Source organism: Rattus norvegicus, chromosome 18 (assembly GCF_036323735.1).
Source record: "Rattus norvegicus strain BN/NHsdMcwi chromosome 18, GRCr8, whole genome shotgun sequence".
NCBI classification, from domain to species: Eukaryota; Metazoa; Chordata; class Mammalia; order Rodentia; family Muridae; genus Rattus; species Rattus norvegicus.
Genome location: NC_086036.1, coordinates 16,874,132 through 16,895,755, shown reverse-complemented (window position 1 = coordinate 16,895,755; position 21,624 = coordinate 16,874,132). Strand labels below are relative to the sequence as shown.

The window sequence follows — 21,624 nt, the reverse complement described above, 5'->3', positions numbered from 1 at the left end:
CCCATGTGTTCCAGATGCTTCCCTAGTTTTTCTTCTATTAGTTTGAGTGTGTCTGGTTTGATGTGGAGGTCCTTGATCCACTTGGACTTAAGCTTTGTACAGGGTGATAAGGATGGATCGATCTGCATTCTTCTACATGTTGCCCTCCAGTTGAACCAGCACCATTTGCTGAAAATGCTATCTTTTTTCCATTGGATGGTTTTGGCTCCTTTGTCAAAAATCAAGTGACCATAGGTGTGTGGGTTCATTTCTGGGTCTTCAATTCTATTCCATTGGTCTATCTGTCTGTCTCTGTACCAATACCATGCAGTTTTTATCACTATTGCTCTGTAATACTGCTTGAGTTCAGGGATAGTGATTCCCCCTGAAGTCCTTTTATTGTTGAGGATAGCTTTAGCTATCCCGGGTTTTTTGGTATTCCAGATGAATTTGCAAATTGTTCTGTCTAACTCTTTGAAGAATTGGATTGGTATTTTGATGGGGATTGCATTGAATCTGTAGATTGCTTTTGGTAAAATGGCCATTTTTACCATATTAATCCTGCCAATCCATGAGCATGGGAGATCTTTCCATCTTCTGAGGTCTTCTTCAATTTCTTTCCTCAGTGTCTTGAAGTTCTTATTGTACAGATCTTTTACTTGCTTGGTTAAAGTCACACCGAGGTACTTTATATTATTTGGGTCTATTATGAAGGGTGTCGTTTCCCTAATTTCTTTCTCGGCTTGTTTCTCTTTTGTATAGAGGAAGGCAACTGATTTATTTGAGTTAATTTTATACCCAGCCACTTTGCTGAAGTTGTTTATCAGCTTTAGTAGTTCTCTGGTGGAACTTTTGGGATCACTTAAATATACTATCATGTCATCTGCAAATAGTGATATTTTGACCTCTTCTTTTCCGATCTGTATCCCTTTGATCTCCTTTTGTTGTCTGATTGCTCTGGCTAGAACTTCAAGAACTATATTGAATAAGTAGGGAGAGAGTGGGCAGCCTTGTCTAGTCCCTGATTTTAGTGGGATTGCTTCAAGTTTCTCTCCATTTAGTTTAATGTTAGCAACTGGTTTGCTGTATATGGCTTTTACTATGTTTAGGTATGGGCCTTGAATTCCTATTCTTTCCAGGACTTTTATCATGAAGGGGTGTTGAATTTTGTCAAATGCTTTCTCAGCATCTAATGAAATGATCATGTGGTTCTGTTCTTTCAGTTTGTTTATATAATGGATCACGTTGATGGTTTTCCGTATATTAAACCATCCCTGCATGCCTGGGATGAAGCCTACTTGATCATGGTGGATGATTGTTTTGATGTGCTCTTGAATTCGGTTTGCCAGAATTTTATTGAGTATTTTTGCATCGATATTCATAAGGGAAATTGGTCTGAAGTTCTCTTTCTTTGTTGTGTCTTTGTGTGGTTTAGGTATAAGAGTAATTGTGGCTTCATAGAAGGAATTCGGTAGGGCTCCATCTTTTTCAATTTTGTGGAATAGTTTGGATAATATTGGTATGAGGTCTTCTATGAAGGTTTGATAGAATTCTGCACTAAACCCGTCTGGACCTGGGCTCTTTTTGGTTGGGAGACCTTTAATGACTGTTTCTATTTCCTTAGGAGTTATGGGGTTGTTTAACTGGTTTATCTGTTCCTGATTTAACTTCGATACCTGGTATCTGTCTAGAAAATTGTCCATTTCCTGAAGATTTTCAAATTTTGTTGAATATAGGTTTTTATAGTAAGATCTGATGATTTTTTGAATTTCCTCTGAATCTGTAGTTATGTCTCCCTTTTCATTTCTGATTTTGTTAATTTGGACACACTCTCTGTGTCCTCTCGTTAGTCTGGCTAAGGGTTTATCTATCTTGTTGATTTTCTCAAAGAACCAACTTTTGGTTCTGTTGATTCTTTCTATGGTCCTTTTTGTTTCTACTTGGTTGATTTCAGCTCTGAGTTTGATTATTTCCTGCCTTCTACTCCTCCTGGGTGTATTTGCTTCTTTTTGTTCTAGAGCTTTTAGGTGTGCTGTCAAGCTGCTGACATATGCTCTTTCCTGTTTCTTTCTGCAGGCACTCATCGCTATGAGTTTTCCTCTTAGCACAGCTTTCATTGTGTCCCATAAGTTTGAGTATGTTGTATCTTCATTTTCATTAAATTCTAAAAAGTTTTTAATTTCTTTCTTTATTTCTTCCTTGACCAGGTTATCATTGAGTAGAGCATTGTTCAATTTCCACGTATATGTGGGCATTCTTCCCTTATTGTTATTGAAGACCAGTTTTAGGCCGTGGTGGTCCGATAGCACGCATGGGATTATTTCTATCTTTCTGTACCTGTTGAGGCCCGTTTTTTGACCAATTATATGGTCAATTTTGGAGAAAGTACCATGAGGAGCTGAGAAGAAGGTATATCCTTTTGCTTTAGGATAGAATGTTCTATAAATATCCGTTAAGTCCATTTGGCTCATGACTTCTCTTAGTCTGTCTACATCACTGTTTAATTTCTGTTTCCATGATCTGTCCATTGATGAGAGTGGGGTGTTGAAATCTCCCACTATTATTGTGTGAGGTGCAATGTGTGTTTTGAGCTTTAGTAAGGTTTCTTTTACATATGTAGGTGCCCTTGTATTTGGGGCATAGATATTTAGGATTGAGAGTTCATCTTGGTTGATTTTTCCTTTGATGAATATGAAGTGTCCTTCCTTATCTTTTTTGATGACTTTTAGTTGGAAATTGATTTTATTTGATATTAGAATGGCTACTCCAGCTTGCTTCTTCTGACCATTTGCTTGGAAAGTTGTTTTCCAGCCTTTCACTCTGAGGTAGTGTCTGTCTTTGTCTCTGAGGTGTGTTTCCTGTAGGCAGCAGAATGCAGGGTCCTCGTTGCGTATCCAGTTTGTTAATCTACGTCTTTTTATTGGGGAGTTGAGGCCATTGATATTGAGAGATATTAAGGAATAGTGATTATTGCTTCCCGTTATATTCATATTTGATGTGAGGTTATGTTTGTGTGCTTTCATTCTCTTTGTTTTGTTGCCAAGACGATTAGTTTCTTGCTTCTTCTAGGGTATAGCTTGCCTCCTTATGTTGGGCTTTACCATTTATTATCCTTTGTAGTGCTGGATTTGTAGAAAGATATTGTGTAAATTTGGTTTTGTCATGGAATATCTTGGTTTCTCCATCAATGTTAATTGAGAGTTTTGCTGGATACAGTAATCTGGGCTGGCATTTGTGTTCTCTTAGGGTCTGTATAACATCAGTCCAGGATCTTCTGGCCTTCATAGTTTCTGGCGAGAAGTCTGGTGTGATTCTGATAGGTCTCCCTTTATATGTTACTTGACCTTTTTCCCTTACTGCTTTTAATATTCTTTCTTTATTTTGTGCGTTTGGTGTTTTGACAATTATGTGACGGGAGGTGTTTCTTTTCTGGTCCAATCTATTTGGAGTTCTGTAGGCTTCCTGTATGTCTATGGGTATCTCTTTTTTTAGGTTAGGGAAGTTTTCTTCTATGATTTTGTTGAAGATCTTTACTGGTCCTTTGAGCTGGGAGTCTTCACTCTCTTCTATACCTATTATCCTTAGGTTTGATCTTCTCATTGAGTCCTGGATTTCCTGTATGTTTTGGACCAGTAGCTTTTTCCGCTTTACATTATCTTTGACAGTTGAGTCAATGATTTCTATGGAATCTTCTGCTCCTGAGATTCTCTCTTCCATCTCTTGTATTCTGTTGGTGAAGCTTGTATCTACAGCTCCTTGTCTCTTCTTTTGGTTTTCTATATCCAGGGTTGTTTCCATGTGTTCTTTCTTGATTGCTTCTATTTCCATTTTTAATTCCTTCAACTGTTTGATTGTGTTTTCCTGGAATTCTTTCAGGGATTTTTGCGATTCCTCTCTGTAGGCTTTTACTTGTTTATTAATGTTTTCCTGTGCTTCCCTAAGTGTGTTCAGGTCTTTCCTGAAGTCCTCCAGCATCATGATCAAATATGATTTTGAAACTAGATCTTGCTTTTCTGGTGTGTTTGGATATTCCATGTTTGTTTTGGTGGGAGAATTGGGCTCCGATGATGGCATGTAGTCTTGGTTTCTGTTGCTTGGGTTCCTGCGCTTGCCTCTCGCCATCAGATTATCTCTAGTGTTACTTTGTTCTCCTATTTCTGACAGTGGCTAGACTGTCCTATAAGCCTGTGTGTCAGGAGTGCTGTAGACCTGTTTTCCTCTCTTTCAGTCAGTTATGGGGACAGAGTGTTCTGCTTTCGGGCGTGTAGTTTTTCCTCTCTACAGGTCTTCAGCTGTTCCTGTGGGCCTGTGTCTTGAGTTCACCAGGCAGCTTTCTTGCAGCAGAAAATTTGGTCTTACCTGTGGTCCCGAGGCTCAGGTTTGCTCGTGGGGTGCTGTCCAGGGGCTCTCTGCAGCGGCAGCAACCAGGAAGACCTGTGCCGCCCCTTCCGGGAGCTTCAGTGCACCAGGGTTCCAGATGGTCTTTGGCTTTTTCCTCTGGCGTCCGAGATGTGTGTGCAGGGAGCAGTCTCTTCTGGTTTCCCAGGCCTGTCTGCCTCTCTGAAGGTTTAGCTCTCCCTCCCACGGGATTTGGGTGCAGAGAACTGTTTATCCGGTCTGTTTCCCTCAGGGTCCGGCGGTGTCTGTGGCAGGGGTCCTGCCGCTCCTGGGCCCTCCCCCACGGGAGCCCAGAGGCCTTATACAGTTTCCTCTTGGGCCAGGGATGTGGGCAGGGGTGAGCAGTGTTGGTGGTCTCTTCCGCTCTGCAGCCTCAGGAGTGCCCACCTGACCAGGCGGTTGGGTCTCTCTCTCACCGGGTCTGGGAGCAGAGAGCTGCTGCGGGCCGGGATCCGCGGGTATTTGCATATTTTCAACAAGCTTTTATTTTTAGTCTATCATTCTCTAATATATGTGATGCTAAAATAAATGTACCTTTTCTTAACCATGTTATAGAAAAACAAATTAGATTCTAGATGAATGATCACATTTACTTTTTTGTTTTTCACCTTCCTGTCTAAAACGTTCCTGTAAAATTTCTTAAATGAACCACTCAGACATAAAAATACAAATACTTGATAATAGTTTCCATAACCATAAGTCATAATTTAGTAAGTAGTCTGGATAATACTATATAAATAAAAAATCCTGTCCACTGTCCATCCCTCACAGGTAGTATCACACTGCTGTTTCTAATAACTACAGATCTGCTACTTCTAGAGACCTACAGACTACAGTTCTCACAGCAGCTCTTCCCACAAGCCAGCTGCCAGACTATTTCTAGGTGAACTGTGCATCTACATATTTATTTTATCATTTAACATGGATTAAAACTTTACTTTCATTAGGTCCTTTTTTAAAGGGCATTGCTTGGTTTTCCTGTAAACACTATAGGTTTGTTTCTTTTTTTAAACTGGACCATTTCCATGGTACGTACAGGTAGATACACCTCTTAGTATAACCAAATGTATTCCCCTTCTTCCCTATTTTCTTAGCATTTCCCTTCCTGCTTAAAGAGACCATAAGATACAACAGAAGCATTACTGAACAAGTAGGTATAGTTCACAACTCCATAATTCCAGAGACCACTTTTGTACATTTAAAAGTTAAAGGAGATACATTTTAAAAAGTTCTCAAAACTAAATATTACACAGAGCTATGTATAAATATAGGAAGAAGGATTTGACTAATGATATTATAGATCTACACTGTTAATTTTGATATGTGACTTCTGATGTCATGGAACCCTTCTGTTAACAACGAATATTTAATATGTGAGACCATGGTTAACATTTTCAAACACATGTCACCATAAAGTAGGACTGACTGGTTAGAGAAAGCAGCTGACAACTGGCATTTTAACAGGAAATGGGTTTAATGAGGTACTAGGAATCCTTAGTGGTATTCCTATATTCCTGTGGTCTGGAAGGTAGTATCTACCTCAAGGTCATACATATATTCAGTAGATTTGAGATGGTCCTAACTACTATGTATTTGAATGTGATATGTCTTATAGAAAAGATACGAGAAGGCATGACAGAAAGTAGACATTTTTCAACTCACAAGTAGAACCAAGAGTGAGTCTGGTGAGCACCCTACTGTGAGCGGCCATTTGCTTATCAGGCTGTATGGATTCAAGGAGTCCTCTATGAAGCAAGGCCTCACACAGCTAGAGATGCCATGGGACTGCTGCCTGCAAAGTAGCAGACGAGAAACACCACCAACCACCTCCAAGAGCAGGGATAAGCAGCTGCAGCCGCCACGTCACGGGAATGTATAGTTTTCAATAAAGCGACCAAGAAGCTGGGAAGTGGTGGCTGGTGCATTGAATCCTGGATTCAAGGGCAGAGGCGGGTGAATCTCTGGAGGCAAGTCTGGTCTACAGAGCAAGTTCCAGGACAGCCTTCACAGAGAAACCTTGTCTGAAAAACAAAACAAGTTACAAAGAATAAAAAAAAAAGAGAAGAAGAAAGTAAACTGTGTTAAAAACATGACTAGAAAAGGAGGGAGACCAAATATTAGAACACGTTTCAAAACTCCTTTAAAAAATATATCTTCAACGACTTAAAAATGTCTGAAGGATTAAGGGAAAGTACGATAATGAAAATAAAATAGAAAACTCAACAAAGAGATGAGTTTGGAAGAACAAACACCAAAAACAAACAAACAAAAAACCAAACAAGCCCTACCAAAGTTGAAAGAACAAAATAGAAATACAAGAGATGAAAAGTACAGTAAACAAAATGAGAACCCTATTAGCTAATCTTCACAGCGTATGTGAAATACTAGAAATCAGAAAAACCTAAAACGTGATTCAGGACTAGTATGTAATCTGAAGAGGAAAAGCAAACAGAATGATGAGCTCAAAGTCTCAGCAGCTGGTGGAACACCAAGCCATGCAGACAGACATCACCCAGTGACGCTGCAGGCAATGGCAGACTGCGTGCATCACCCAGTGACGCTGCAGGCAATGGCAGACTGCGTGCATCACCCAGTGACGCTGCAGGCAGTGGCAGACTGCGTGCATCACCCAATGACGCTGCAGGCAGTGGCAGACTGCGTGCATCACCCAGTGACGCTGCAGGCAATGGCAGACTGCGTGCATCACCCAGTGACGCTGCAGGCAATGGCAGACTGCGTGCATGATGGCAGTCCTTTAGACAACAACGAAACTGAAAATCCAGCACTGAATGAATGAACAAAGCACTGCTCTGTTGTGTGCAGTAACACATGGAATGTGTAAGACATAATAAACAGATGACTTGCTACTGGGTAGATATTTACCATGATGTGATTTTTGTCACTGAGTGTAATCCTTCCATTTAAAAAGTGTTTACGGGGTTGGGGATTTAGCTCAGTGGTAGAGCGCTTGCCTAGCAAACGCAAGGCCCTGGGTTCGGTCCCCAGCTCCGAAAAAAAGAAGAAAAAAAAAAAAGAAACCTTTAAAAAAAGTGTTTACAATAAGAATATGCAAATTGTGTGGCATTTGCTTCATACATTCCATGTTTACCACCTATGTATTATCTATCTATCTGTCTGTCTGTCTGTCTGTCTATCTATCTATCTATCCATCTATGCTGTTTATAGCATACGAAATGTATATGTGAATGTTCGGACATAGGTGCTTCCCTGTGTTTGTGTATGTATGGGGAACCCAGAGATCAATGGCATGTCTTTTTTCCTATTACTTTACAGCTTAGTTAATAAATTATTGCTTTAAAAATTTCTATAGTGTATTTTGATCAAATTTATCCTTCCTCTCCCAAGTCTTCCCAAACCTACCTCACTTACCCTGTCTCCTCAATATTGTCTCTCCTCATGCTAACTTATCAAGGCAAATTTATGCTGTACAAATGTTCATGGTAATATAGCCTTCCATTGGCTCATGGGTGACTTGTCAGGAATGGTGCTCTTGGAGGAAACAGACTCTCCCTCTCTCAGAAGCTAACGACTGCCAACAGCTACTCGGCTAGCAGAAGGACTATGCCCCCAGTTTCCCATTCCATGCTGAGGTTTGTTCTGGTTTGGGCCTGCAAAGGTATGTGGCCATAACCACAGTGAGTTCACACGTGGACCTGCCCTGCTGTTACAGAAGGCAATGTTTCCTTGCTGTCATCCATTTCCTCTAGCTCACACACTCTCTCCACCCTCTCTTCTGCAACAATCTCTGAGCCTTAGGAGGAGGAGTATAATACACAAAAATGGAGTGGTCCTCTAATGGGTCAACAATGCTGCTACTAGATACCCTAAACTAACAAAAAGTGCAAAGGAAGAAAAGGTTTTTTTTTCTTATGGAGCTGTTGGCCAGTGAGGACCCACAGAGCTCCTAAACATTACAGTCTAGTGCCAATGGTACTGTTTAGTGGCTAGAACCTAAGAATAAGACCCTATTTGCTGAAATTACTACATTCTTAAGTCTTAGAACAAGGAGAAGACAAGCGGTTTTCTTGTTGACCTGGAAACCTCATTCCTATTGGATAGCTTTCATAGAATTCAAAGAAATTCTGTATACTACAGAGGAGAAAGATCATGATCAGTCTTACCCAGCTGTGAGTTCTGTGAGCTACAACAATGACTGGCCTGACGAGACAGGTTCATTGGTGCAAGAGAAGCATGAACACCATGGGAGGAACAACTTTCTAATGGATTTATGTCCTGCTATGATATCCCTACCTGCTAACATTCCTGAGCCAACAACCTGTGGCTAGATGGGTCGCAGGCCTTAAAGGAGAAACCTACTACTATTGTTCTGTTAAATGAACACAGTATTAAATTAATTAAAGACTTACTCTGTCTTAAGATTTTTGTTTATTAAACACATCTATAAAAACAGATGTTGAAAATTACAAAAACCCAAATGTCTATAAAGTACAGCATTATTTGACAAAAAGGGAACAAACTATTAACAAGTAGTACAATGAGAATTCACCTAAAATGATGCTAATCCAAAGAAGCCAAATGTATGCTCTCTTTACATGGGCCATTGATAAGATAAATTCACAGATGGAGGAAACACTACTGGCTGCCTGGGGCCAAAGGAAGGACCAGGAATGCATGAAATGAAATGAAATGCTGTTTAGAAAACTGGACTGAGCTATGAATACAGAGAGCTGTGAATTTTTCAGAACATCAAATTATATACCTGAAATGAATAAATTTTAAAATAAAACTATTAAAAAGGGCATTTATTAATTCATTCCTTTGTTAATGTTTCTCAAGTGCACAAATGCAGGCTTTTCTGGGAGTGTGGAATCATCTGTGCAAAGAGTCTGCCTGCTTCTAGCAAAATCTATGGTCTAGTTGAAAGACATAAAAAAACCTAAATTTTCAGGTCACACTGGCCTGTGGTAAAATGAGAGGGTACCTGACTCAGAGTAAAGGGAATGACAGGGCCTTTCCGAAGACCCTGCCTCAGGACTCTGCTCTCTTGACAAAACAAAACAAAACAAAACAAAACAAAACAAAACCCCCCCAAAAAAGTCATTAACACGGGAGGCCCAAACCCCACTTTGTTCCCAACCGTCCTGAAACATGTGCTGGCTGTGGCCCCAGAGACACACCTCCTGCTAGCATGGATAAAGCTCTGGGTGCCATTTCCAGCACTGAAAACCAGGTCTGTTCTTTCAAAGTTATTGATTTGAGCAGTGAGCTATTATTTACACCTACATATGTGATAAATCCACACATGTGCATGGTAATATATACACAGTGGATAATGTTTAGAAAACAGGTGGAAAGCAAGCAAGGGTAACTTTAAGGATAACAAGAAGTAATAGTTGCTACTTCAAAGAATGGAGTAGATGTTGCTGAGATGTGTGATGGCAACAGTTCAAACAAAAAGTTCCTACAACGAGTGTAATTACAGTTGACCTTTGCTTGTTGGTAGGATAGCATGAGAGTTTGTTGAACTTATTTATTAGCTCTAAAAGTCTGGTCTTTTTAAATGCTTAAAGATTTTCTACAAACATTATTATGTTGTTTACAAACATTTCATTATTTACTTAAAAACATGAATATATTTTTGTTTGTTTTGCCCTTATTTTCATATTTTGTTCATATTCTTTCACCTCCCTCATATCCCCTCAGATCCCACCTTGATACCTGTAGGATTAAGTAGGGTGTCAGGCTGCAGGGCACTACTCCGGTGGTGAGGAAGAGCAGTCTGAGCAGAGGACACAGCTAGAGCTGGCTTGGGGGTCCCTGGGCCTGCAAGGAGGCCGGGACCATTGGTTCTCAGATCTTGGGCAAGCAGGTGCTGCTGGGACGCTGTGGAAGAGCTGAGTACAGAGTGGGGACGCATGGGGTTGGATATAGCCCTGCCCGAGGGGGAAAAGAGTGGGGAACACTCTGGCTGGTCCTGCTTGGAGAGTCTTTGGCTGGATGGCAGTGGGTTTAAGCTTGGTGGCAGCCGCATCTGGGAGTTCAGGGATGCCTTCTGAGGGAGATTAGGTGGTGGCAGCTCTGTAGGCGAAGGCCTTCTCTACAGCTCCCCACAGTGGGTCCCATGAAAAGAGGCAGTCCATAAGTTCAAGGCATGGTGGAAAGTGGATGAGTAAAAGCGTATCTTTCTTTGTTGGGTCTTTGTGTGGTTTAGGTGTAAGAGTAATTGTGGCTTCATAGAAGGAATTCGGTAGTGCTCCATCTGTTTCAATTTTGTGGAATAGTTTGGATAGTATTGGTATGAGGTCTTCTATGGAGGTCTGATAGAATTCTCCAATGACTTGAGAGCTTTTTGGTTGGGAGAATTTAATGACTGCTTCTTATTTCTTTAGGAGTTATGGGATTGTTTAAATGGTTTATCTGTTCCGGATTTAACTTTGGTACCTGGTATCTGTCTAGGAAATTGTCCATTTCCTCCAGATTTACCAATCCTACAACTGATAGAGGGCTTATATCCAAAATATACAAAGAACTCAAGAAGTTAGACTGCAAGGATAAAAATAACCCTATTAAAAATGGAGTTCAGACCTAAACAAAGAATTCACAGCTGAGGAATGCTGAACGGCTGAGAAACACCTAAAGAAATGTTCAACATCTTTAGTCATAAGGGAAATACAAATCAAAACAACCCTGAGATTCCACCTCACACCAGTCAGAATGGCTAAAATCAAAAACTCCGGTGACAGCAGATGCTGGCGAGGATGTGGAGAAAGAGGAACACTCCTCCATTGTTGGTGGGATTGCAGACTGGTACAACCATTCTGGAAATCAGTCTGGAGGTTCCTCAGAAAATTGGACATTGAACTACCTGAGGACCCAGCTATACCTGTCTTGGGCATATACCCAAAAGATGCTCCAACAAATAACAAAGACACATGCTCCACTATGTTCATAGCAGCCACATTTATAATAGCCAGAAGCTAGAAAGAACCCAGATGCCCTTCAACAGAGGAATGGATACAGAAAATGTGGTACATGTACACAATGGAATACTACTCTGCTATCAAAAACAATGACTTTACGAAATTCATAGGCAAATGGATGGAACTGGAAAATATCATCCTGAGTGAAGTACCCCAGTCACAGAAAAACATACATGGTATGCACTCATTGATAAGTGGATATTAGCCCAAATGCTCAAATTACCCTAGATGCACAGAACACATGAAACTCAAGAAGGATGATCAAAATGCGAATGCTTCAGTCCTTCTTTAAACGAGGAACAAGAATACCCTTGGGAGGGGATAGGGAGGTAAAGTTTAGAACAGAGGCTGAAGGAATGCTCATTCAGAGTCTGCCCTACATGTGGCCCAATTCAGCCACCAAACTAGATAAGATGGATGAAGCAAAGAAGTGCAGGCTGACAGGAACTGGATATAGATCTCTCCTGAGACACACAGCCAGAATATAGCAAATACATAGGCGAATGCCAGCAGCAAACCACTGAACTGAGAACGGGACCCCAGTTGAAGGAATCAGAGAAAGGACTGGAAGAGCTTGAAGGGGCATGAGACCCCATATGAACAACAATGCCAACCAACCAGCGTTTCTAGGGACTAAGCTACTACCCAAAGACTATACATGGACTGACCCTGGGCTCCAACCTCATAGGTAGCAATGAATAGCCTAGTAAGAGCACCAGTGGAAGGGGAAGCCCTTGGTCCTGCCAAGACTGAATCCCCAGTGAACAGGATTGTTGGGAGGAGGGTGGTAATGGGGGGAGGATGGGGAGGGGAACATCCGTATAGAAGGGGAGGGGGAGGGACTGGGGGATGTTGGCCTGGAAACTGGGAAAGGTAATAACAATTGAAATGTAAATAAGAATACCCAATTTAATAAAGATAGAGGAAAAAAACCGTACCCCACTTCTCAAAGTGGGCCTGAGATTAAATACCTTTTGCAGGGAGGAGTGTCTGGGAAGGGAAATACATTGGCTAAGCCTCCAGGCCTTTAGGCAACTCATTAAATTAGGGATCTGTCTTGAACCTCATGTACTCTACCTGTGAAGGAGCTTGGGGCGTTGCCATTATGTGACTGATGGTCATAAATCTATAGAGGGCTGCAAGGCTAGTGACCAGCCTGGCTTTCTAGGAGTCAGGCAAGGCTCCTATCGTCCCTTTCAGGGTCTCCTGGGTTCAAACCTCCTCAACCAGGAACCAGGGTGTCTTTCACTGCCCCACAGCTACCAGTTCAACTTACTGCATTTCTCTCTTTCAAAACAAACAAAAACCACAGAATAAAACAGAACAAAAAAGACACAATTTCTTACTGTCTGCACATTGTTCAGCTGGAATCTGTTAATTATTTTCTCATGCACGCTCTAACGAGGGCTGAGGAATGCTGCAGTGATCTCAGTCCCAGCCCAAGTCTTACGTTTCTATCAGGGTCTAGAAGTCATTGTGAAGGATCATGTACTCTATAATTTTTGGACACAGCTTTGCTGAGGGTCAAGATTAGAGTGACTGTTTAAATTGTTCTATTATCTATCATAGATGGCAACAAATGTGTCATTTTCATTGAATGGAAACCAGAGGGGAAGACTTGCTGACACAGAACATCAAACTAAGATCCTTCTGCAGAGTGTGAATGTGCAAGGAAAGCAGGTTCTCCTAGAGCCTTCTATGGAAAGAGAGAGAGGACATGACTATTTAAATTAGGGACAGTCCACACAATAAATCTAAATAAAATAAGCAGGTGGCTTTAAGTATATCCCAGGCATACTGGCAACAGTTTTCTTATTTTATATGTATCAATAAGAACTGAGCAATTCAAATTGAATGGAATATATGCACATGCCACAAAGTCATTATCTGTTGAGCATAGACCATCTGTCCTAATGAGCTGTATGTAAAGGATTTCCACCAATCGGCCTCACCTAAGAAGCCTGGCAGGACTTCAACAGGGTAGAGAGCATCCAGGGTCTATCAGGCTTATTAGCTAAATCCTAACTGCCTGGTCACTCAAAGGACACCATTGCCTGCCATTCCCCTTACCCCCTGCCCCAGGAAACTGTTTCTACCAGAGGAAATGGTATGGAAACCTGCTCTTGAGCAGCACCTGATTTGGCATAGCAATTATAGTTTTCAATGCTTATAGAAATGAATCAGATCACGTGTGGTTAAATGCTTACATGGCAGCAATTTTCCCCACAGCAGCAATGCTTAAAAGCCAATGAATATTTTAAAACCCAAACCTGACACTAAACAAATACTTTTCTTTCTTCACTCCAGGCTTTGAGATAGAGGCAGAGGGAAAGGGTGAGGTAGCATGGCCTAAGAGAGGAGAACTGAGAGGATCAGGGGATGGGGAGTAAGCCTGGAAAAGCAATATTGAAAAAAAATGTGCCCTTTCAATATTTCAAATTAGGCTTAAGAAGTCTTTTAACTTAAAAACAATCCTGAAAATAGTACACTTGATTATATTACCATAAAGTAAAAATAGTTTAAACTCTCATAGCCACGCAGATGGATCAGAGAGATGACAAAGGAAGGATGGCACCTGAGAACCGATAGGAGACAGGGAGCAGGTAAGACTCGTGAGCTTGTGGTAGATAACTTCGCAAGGACCTCTGCTCTCCTAGCACTTGTTTGATTACACCCACTTCCTCTGACAGAAAACACTTCTGCTACTTTATACCATGAAGAGATTCACTAGCTAATTAAGAAATGACATTTCCCTTCCACAAGCATGGATACTTTCAAATCTCAGTGTCCATGAGCTTCATCTGCAGTGTCTGAGCTCCTCTTCCCAGCTTTCCACTTCAATGGGTGTACAAGGCTGTGGGAAGTCAGCATCCACTGCAGAGGCTCATCTTCCAAAATGAACCCAACTTCCTTTCCTGCTCTGACAAAGCATCCCCTATAACTGACCTACACCAGACCTCTATAACTGACTAACCTTGCAAATTACACTAGAGCACTTTTCTCCCCCAAGAAAAAAAGGTTCTCTCCATGTTACTTCTCCAGCCAAGGCCTCTGACTGTCAGCACGCACCTAAGCATGGTATTCTTTCAACTTCTTCCTCTTCTAATATTTCCTACCAGAAGCCAGCTCACTGACCATCGCAGTTGCACGGTACCAGGCCTTTGTACCTTCTTGATGAATACATTATTGTAGAAACTCTATCCTTTTTGGGTTTCTTAGACTTTACACAAAGGATTACTCAATTGTCTTTCTGTATAGCACTGTCTTCTTTCAGATTCTGTCCTAGCACTTCTGGCCATCTTAACTATATTGGACTCTGATCTTAGTCTGTACAATAGAAAGAACACATAGGTTTTGTTTAGCACTCCACTATTGTGCCACAGTCTGGACTGTTGATCTGACTTGAGATCCAGGCCTACAGTCTGGCCTCACTGTTTCCTTCTTTCAGGGTAAGAGTGGTGCACTGCCTGGAGTCAAATATTTGACCACAGTTTTTACAAATAATATTTGACTAGTTTTCTAATGTTTGTTGAGATGGATAATTATGTCCATGCTCAAAATAACCCAAATTAAATTTTCAATGAAACTTCTATTAAAGAAAAGAATTAGATCTTAGTATATACATACATACATACATATATATATATATATATATATATTTAGTGGTATATTTATGAAAACAGACTTAATAGTGTTTAATTATAGAGATGCAGCTTGGAGATTTACTTTCTGCATAAATGTCACATAAGATATATAACCAAAAAGAGTATATAAATACAGATATCATAGAAATTATTAAGGTATTGTAAGATGCTACTTATGATATAAAACATTTTTCTATGGTTTCTTCTTTTGAGATTATTATTATATTTCTTGATTCCATATATTTCTCCCTCTTTTCTTCAAATTAATTCATGGCCCCTTTTATTGCATAGATCATGCTTAGTCACTGTTCTACTGCTGTGAGGAGACACCATGAACATGGCAGCTCTTATGCATTAAGCATTTGATTGGGCTATGTTTACCGTTTCAGAGGTTTAGTTCACTGTCATCATGAGGGAGAACATGACAGAGTGTGGACAGACAATGGTGTTGGAGAAGTAGCTGAGAGTTTCACACCTGGACCATCTGGCAGCAGGAAGAAAGAGACACTGGGCCTGGCTTGAGCTTTTGAAACTCCAAAACTCACCTCCAATAATATACCTCCTTCATCAAGGGCACACCTCCTAATCCTCAGCAGTGTTACTTCCTGATGACCAACTTCAAACCTATGAGTCTATAGGGGTCACTCTTATTCAACATTCAATGTGTATATATATTTACTGCTAAACGTAGCCTGTATTGTTTGTATATGTTACTTGTGTGTTTTCAGAGTTTACAGTTTGGCAATAAACTATATAAACCATTTTTAATGAAAGAGAAAAATGTTTTGAAAAGGAGAGACTATCAAGCTGGTTAAAGACAAATTAGAAAACATTATTAATAACACTGTCATGTAAATTAAAGTGTCGATAGAAAGTGTTTTCACATGAAAGCTGAATTTCTGATGGCTTCAGTGATGAATTATACCAGAAATTTAAAAAACAGAAAAAGGAGAAAACAATTTCTGAGTCATTTAATGAATCCAGAATTACTCTAATACCCAAATCAAACAAAACCATCCCAAGAAAATAAAGCCCAATATCCTTTATAAACACAGATGATTTTAAAAGAAGAGTAAACACACACTGGAGAGGTGGACAACTGGTTGTTGCTTTTTGCCACTCTGCTAAGCAGGAAAAAGGGGAAAGAACCTATGACAGAACTCGAAGTTGCTTACAGTGTTACAGTGAGAATGGACACTATAAAGAAAGAATGAAAGAAAGAATGGACACTATAAAGAAAGAATGAAAGAAAGAATGGACAATGTAAAGAAAGATTAGGGTGAAAATGGCAAAGCCTGAACCACTGAGAAAGGAATAAAGTGGCTCATGCTTGGGTGTGAGATAACTGAACATTAAGAACAGGTTCTGAGCAATGAAGGTAGCCCCCGGCCCTCCCCACAAGCACACACAGGGCACCACTCCCTTTTATACAGTACTGCTTAGAATGCCATTCACTTAGGACGTTAAACTGTATGCAAAACCAGCTTCTATGGAAGCTTTCATCTATTTCAGAAGAGACTCTAGGCTGTCCCATAGACAAGGATAAGCTAAGAACAGCTGTGGTTCTTTGTTAAGCTTCAAGAGCAGATAGTTTAATACAATTCTCAGCACCAGGGACAACTGTGAAGTTGTCAGTAGCAACAGCATCCCCTAACTAACAGCTAGCAATCAAAGTCAGCAACTAACAAAGCTGGAGTCAGAGATGGACAGAGCAGCTTTAACTACTCTTAACTATGATGGCAACACATTAACCAAACACAAGCCCCATTTCCCTGATTGGCTCACCCACAACAGCCTAGAGAACTCAACCTGGGTTCAACATCTATGATAGCTCCATGGAGCTCTTAAACAGGTTCGAGATTTGTTCTCTTCGGAGAACTACTTTTGAGAGTTTCTCTCTTTTCTTTAATATTACTTAATAAAGCTTGCTTTCACATTTACTAATGACCATGAACATCCAGATCCTTGTTCTTCATTGTCATGAGACAAAGAACTGAGTGTCACTTTCTCTGACTTTTGATGGCCATTGAGTTTTCTGAATCTTAGGTCACTAAATGAATCACAACTGGTCCAAGAGAGTCCCACAGCACTCAGAAGTCCTGCTTCACTGCCCAAAGCATCTAAGCAACCACGGCTGTAAAGCAAATCGACATAGCAGACCACAGATGCTCGCTGATGTGACCCACACAGAAAGAGTCATCTTTCAGAAGTGTGACATTTAAAAGTTTTTAAGTGGGACTAAGAAAGGCATAAATTAAAAGTTAGAATCAAATTTACTACTATCTTATACAAATAATGACACTAAAACTTGAAAGTGAATTTCAAGCAGTCTGCTGGTGGCATGAAGAAAATGATCATTTAAAATCCAGAAAGGGACTGTCTGCCATAAAACGTTAGCAGTGCTTTTCAGTATGGGCTCGCTGTTTGTTACTAAAGCTGTACACCAGTACGTTAAAATTACTTGTCCAAAGGACTATGGAGACGTCCAGAAGCCAAGAGTGTGTGTGCAATAATGGCTTGGACTCTCATGAATATATCTTCATATTAACATAAACCTTATCTCCTCAAACAATTTCTTAATGATTTAACAAGCACAAAAACACAGCAATATCAAATCTGTATTTCTTACATTCAGCTTCAAAGTGCAAAATAGAAGGTTCGAGAATAAATCTGGGGCTCTAACAAGTCTCCAGATCTATTAGATGTCCAGATGAGTAGACGACACATCAGGGGAAAGTATTCTTTTTATTGCCAAAGAGTTTTATTTATGTAATTTAACAATCAAAGGTGTTTAATTTCCTGGTGGTAAAATTATATATTTCTATCATCACAGCAAGAGAACATCCCACTGGACTTCCTTTTCCTAAAATCATTTAAGACTTCTCTTAAGAATACGACACTACTTTGAGACTTCAACCATCATTTACTTTAAAGTCATAATTCTAATATATCATCATGTGTATTACAGGTGGTGAGAGTTTCAGTCAGGTCTCTGATCACAAAGAATTTTCACAGTATGGGTTTGGGAGCACTATAATCTTTATCATTTTCATCTGAATATTAATCATGCATTGAATTTCATTCAGCTAAAAAATTTAACAAGGAATTCTATCAGATTATAAGAGAAGGTGGCAATTCTCATACTCTAGAGTATGACCAGGTCAGGCACTCTCTAAATTCTCAATTAAACAAAAATTAGTTAAGGAACATTTATGCTGTCGGCTTGGAGAAATCTTTCAAGAAACTTGCACATACATTAAACAAATATGAAGATGTCCTGCCGAGCATTTTTCAAGCTGAAAAATACATCTTTAGAGTCACTGCTCAGTATCTGTGCTGAAGGATTCTCCCTGAAAGAGTTCCTGTGGAACAGGGTTCATTACAGAGATATACTGAATGACACTGGCTTCTTTGCTACCAATGTTCTGCTTAATTTTAAAGATAATACTGAACAGAACAATACATTCTATTCATAACATTCTTGAAATAAATGAATTTATTGCATTTATTTGCCCAGATAGCACCCAGATCATTCGCTATAAATCTTCTAGTGTCTAACAGACTGAGATGCAACTTGAAAAAAATATAGTTATCATTAAACATAATGAAATATCCAATTTAGAAATTAAGCACTGCATTGCTCAGCTTTGTGCTTTGTTTAGGGTCTGAAGTTTGAAGATAAAAGAGTTGCTGTAGTTTACTTAAAACAGATATTCTGAATTTTCATTTGAGAAAAACGAAAAAAAAATCTGTTAAAGAGGTTTGGTTATCTTCCAAGGCAATTCACTCAAATGTCATTACTTGCATTTTTAAAAATAAAATAACCTTTAAATAAAAAAATAGTAAAATTATTTCGTGAGGGTGAGGGAGGCAGGACTTAGTATAAGACTTGTGCTCAGTTACTAGAAGTCACCTCATTGGAACTTTAGTTTGACATGAACTTCTTGAAAAACTCATTTCTTCATGTATGGACACAGTTACATTGACTGGTTCTAGCTGGTCAGATCAGGAGCATGGATCAGGCCATTCCTAAAAGAAATGTGAACTGTTGTGCACACCGTTCGGAAGGCATTGTTCTGAATTCATGGCTAAGAGTTCAAATTCTACTCTTTTAGATATTACCATGGATTCTAAAGGAGCTGATCCCCTATATACAAAGTTCTTACGGACGTTTTATAACTGTTATCTTGGGACATTCTTGTTTTTTTAAATTTATATGTGACATTTGGAGTATTAGGAATTTAACTGTTTTTTGCCAAAGTCAACTTATTTAAGTATTTTAAGAGCATCTTCCACTATAGTCTAAAGGAGGATTATAACACAGCAATGTGGACACTGGTTTTGGCATAGGCTTTAGCATAGGTATGTAAGAGTCTCCCTAAAGCTGTAGTCTTACGGTGATGTCTGTGATTCCCCAACAGAGCTGCCTTGTCTGGTCTCAGTGGGAGAGGATGCGCCTACTATGGTGGACTTGATGCACCAGGGTAGGGGGAGGAGAAGGGGAGGGGCCGTGGGGAGGGTCTCTGTGAGCAAGTGATCAGGAGGTAGCAACATACGGGACGTACATAAATATAATTTTAAAAGAGTTTTCACATTTAAATTAATTGATATTTAATAACCTACACTCAATAATGTAATTAAACTGAGGTTTATGGAACACCCATTACCTAAATGAATCCTTCAGTTTCTGTATAACATGCTATATGTTACGTAAACAGTCGCTTATTAGTGAAAATGTAGATATTACACTGATGATGGAGCCTTGACCTACTCCATCTTGTCCTTCATTTAACTGTACCAAGTGGGAGACTACAAATCACACTCAGAGTTCCTTGCAGCCACAATTCTCAATGTCAGATGGGTCCTGCCTCTCACATGATGCTGATATCTCTCTTCTCTTCTCCTCCCGCCCTTGCCTTCAATCTGTGCTGGAAAGACAGCAGATGCAACACGAGCATTTTCTCCTGCAATGACATCCCAAAGACCACCTTTACGTTTCTAAAAAGCAGCATTTGTAGCAGCAGGAGAAACAGCAAGGATGTACCCATCTTGCTTCCTAACCCCTCCACCTTAGATGGGTCCACATTCTTAGTTTCCTAGGTTTTGAGGGAAGCAGTAGCAGCAGTAAACATAGTGCTCTGGATTCCACCACAGCTCCAGCTCGTCTCAGTGCATTACTTCCTTAGAGGATGCAAAGATTTTACATATACTCATTTTCTACTATTACATCTCATGCCTTACTTATCAAATAACTAGAATGATTTCTCTTTTCCTCAATGAATTCTGACACAATCTTTTGCAATGACTAGCCATCTTTTTTCTAAATAAAGTTATAATTTACAGAGAGTAATTGTTTTGGTATACTGGTTTCCACCTTTTCATAAATTAAGAAAGACCGAGTAAATGCCATAAAAATAAAGACAATTGGATGGCGATGAAGCTTACAGGTAAACTGCATATAGCATGGGCAAGGTTCTGGGTTCGAAACCTCTATCCTTCCCTCGCAATCCTATAGTGCACACTACGTAACTTGTTGATCAGCCTTTCATCTCTTGTCCATTAATGCTACTCCTCTGCTGCTGTAGTTTCAGAGTTTTGGAATCTTATATAAATGCACACATAGGGTACACAGCCTTTTCATGATTGGTAGTTTCATTTAGTATGATTCATGGAAGCACTGTACAGCATTAATTTAGTCCTTTTTTGCAACACAAGACCATTTAGATTGTATCTAATTTTAACTGATTAAAATATAATGTATGAAGATATACAGTTTTCAATTATCTTCAGTAAATACACAGGAGATAACCCATGTGGAAAATACAGCTGAATTAGAGAAAAAAAGGAAGTGAAAAGAGATTATCTGAGTGGGAACAGACTTAGAAACAAAACCAGACTCTATTTGGTGATGATCTAATCTGCAATTATGACTCCAAGGGCACAACTATGATTCCAAGGACACATTTTCCTGAGAGACATGAATAATTGCTAGCTACTGAGCTGGGTGGATGATGTAGTCACAGGTTTGGGAAGGATGAAAAGTTCAACTTTAGTCATGCTAAATTTGAGATCAAGTATAATATTTACTATTTCCTCAATTAGATGGAAACCTCTTAGGGTACAGTCTGTATCCTTACTAATATAAAACTTATTATAATTGTATAAGATTAGGTTAGAAAACCTAGAAGGTTTGGTGGGGTGTCTTTCAGCCCAAAAATTATGCTGTGAGAATCACGAGCAAATTTATAAGTGCACTAAGTGTTCTGTATCTCCAGATGGTTACCTACAGGTTTCTCTAATTTTTCTGACCGAGTCAATACTCTACAACAGGTACAAGCAGCCATACATGATTCTACTTTCACAATACCAGGAGGCAGTGTAGTATAGTACTTTCCCTAAACTGAAATACTCCCTCCTAGAAGGAGAAGGGAGACACCCAAGACTGAATAAGCAAAGGCAACCTATAAGACTCAGGAAGGGCAGAAAGTTACAGGACTCAGCAGGCTCCTCCTTGAGGTTACATTAAGCAGTAAGCCACTGGCAGAAAAGACAAGTATCTTCAGTGGAGCTAACTGAGACCTGGACAGGGAGTTCCAGAGATGCAGTGTTTGTGCACTGTCATCAATTTACCTTGAGGTAGC

At 39.8% G+C, this 21,624-nt stretch overlaps 1 protein-coding gene across 16 annotated transcripts in view; it reads right to left on the bottom strand.

Annotated features, from left to right (window-relative positions):
- Kiaa1328 (KIAA1328 homolog) overlaps window positions 1–21,624 on the bottom strand; it is a 299,019-nt gene that overhangs the window by 165,684 nt on the left and 111,711 nt on the right. Inside the window, exon 7 of one of the 16 annotated variants that reach the window (XM_063277516.1) lies at window positions 8,766–19,947. The exons of the other annotated variants lie outside the window; for them this stretch is intronic. Coding sequence (XP_063133586.1) covers window positions 19,855–19,947 — 93 coding nt within the window. The 3' untranslated portion in view covers window positions 8,766–19,854. Of the gene's footprint in view, window positions 1–8,765; window positions 19,948–21,624 lie in introns of those variants that run through there. 16 annotated transcript variants of the gene reach the window in all.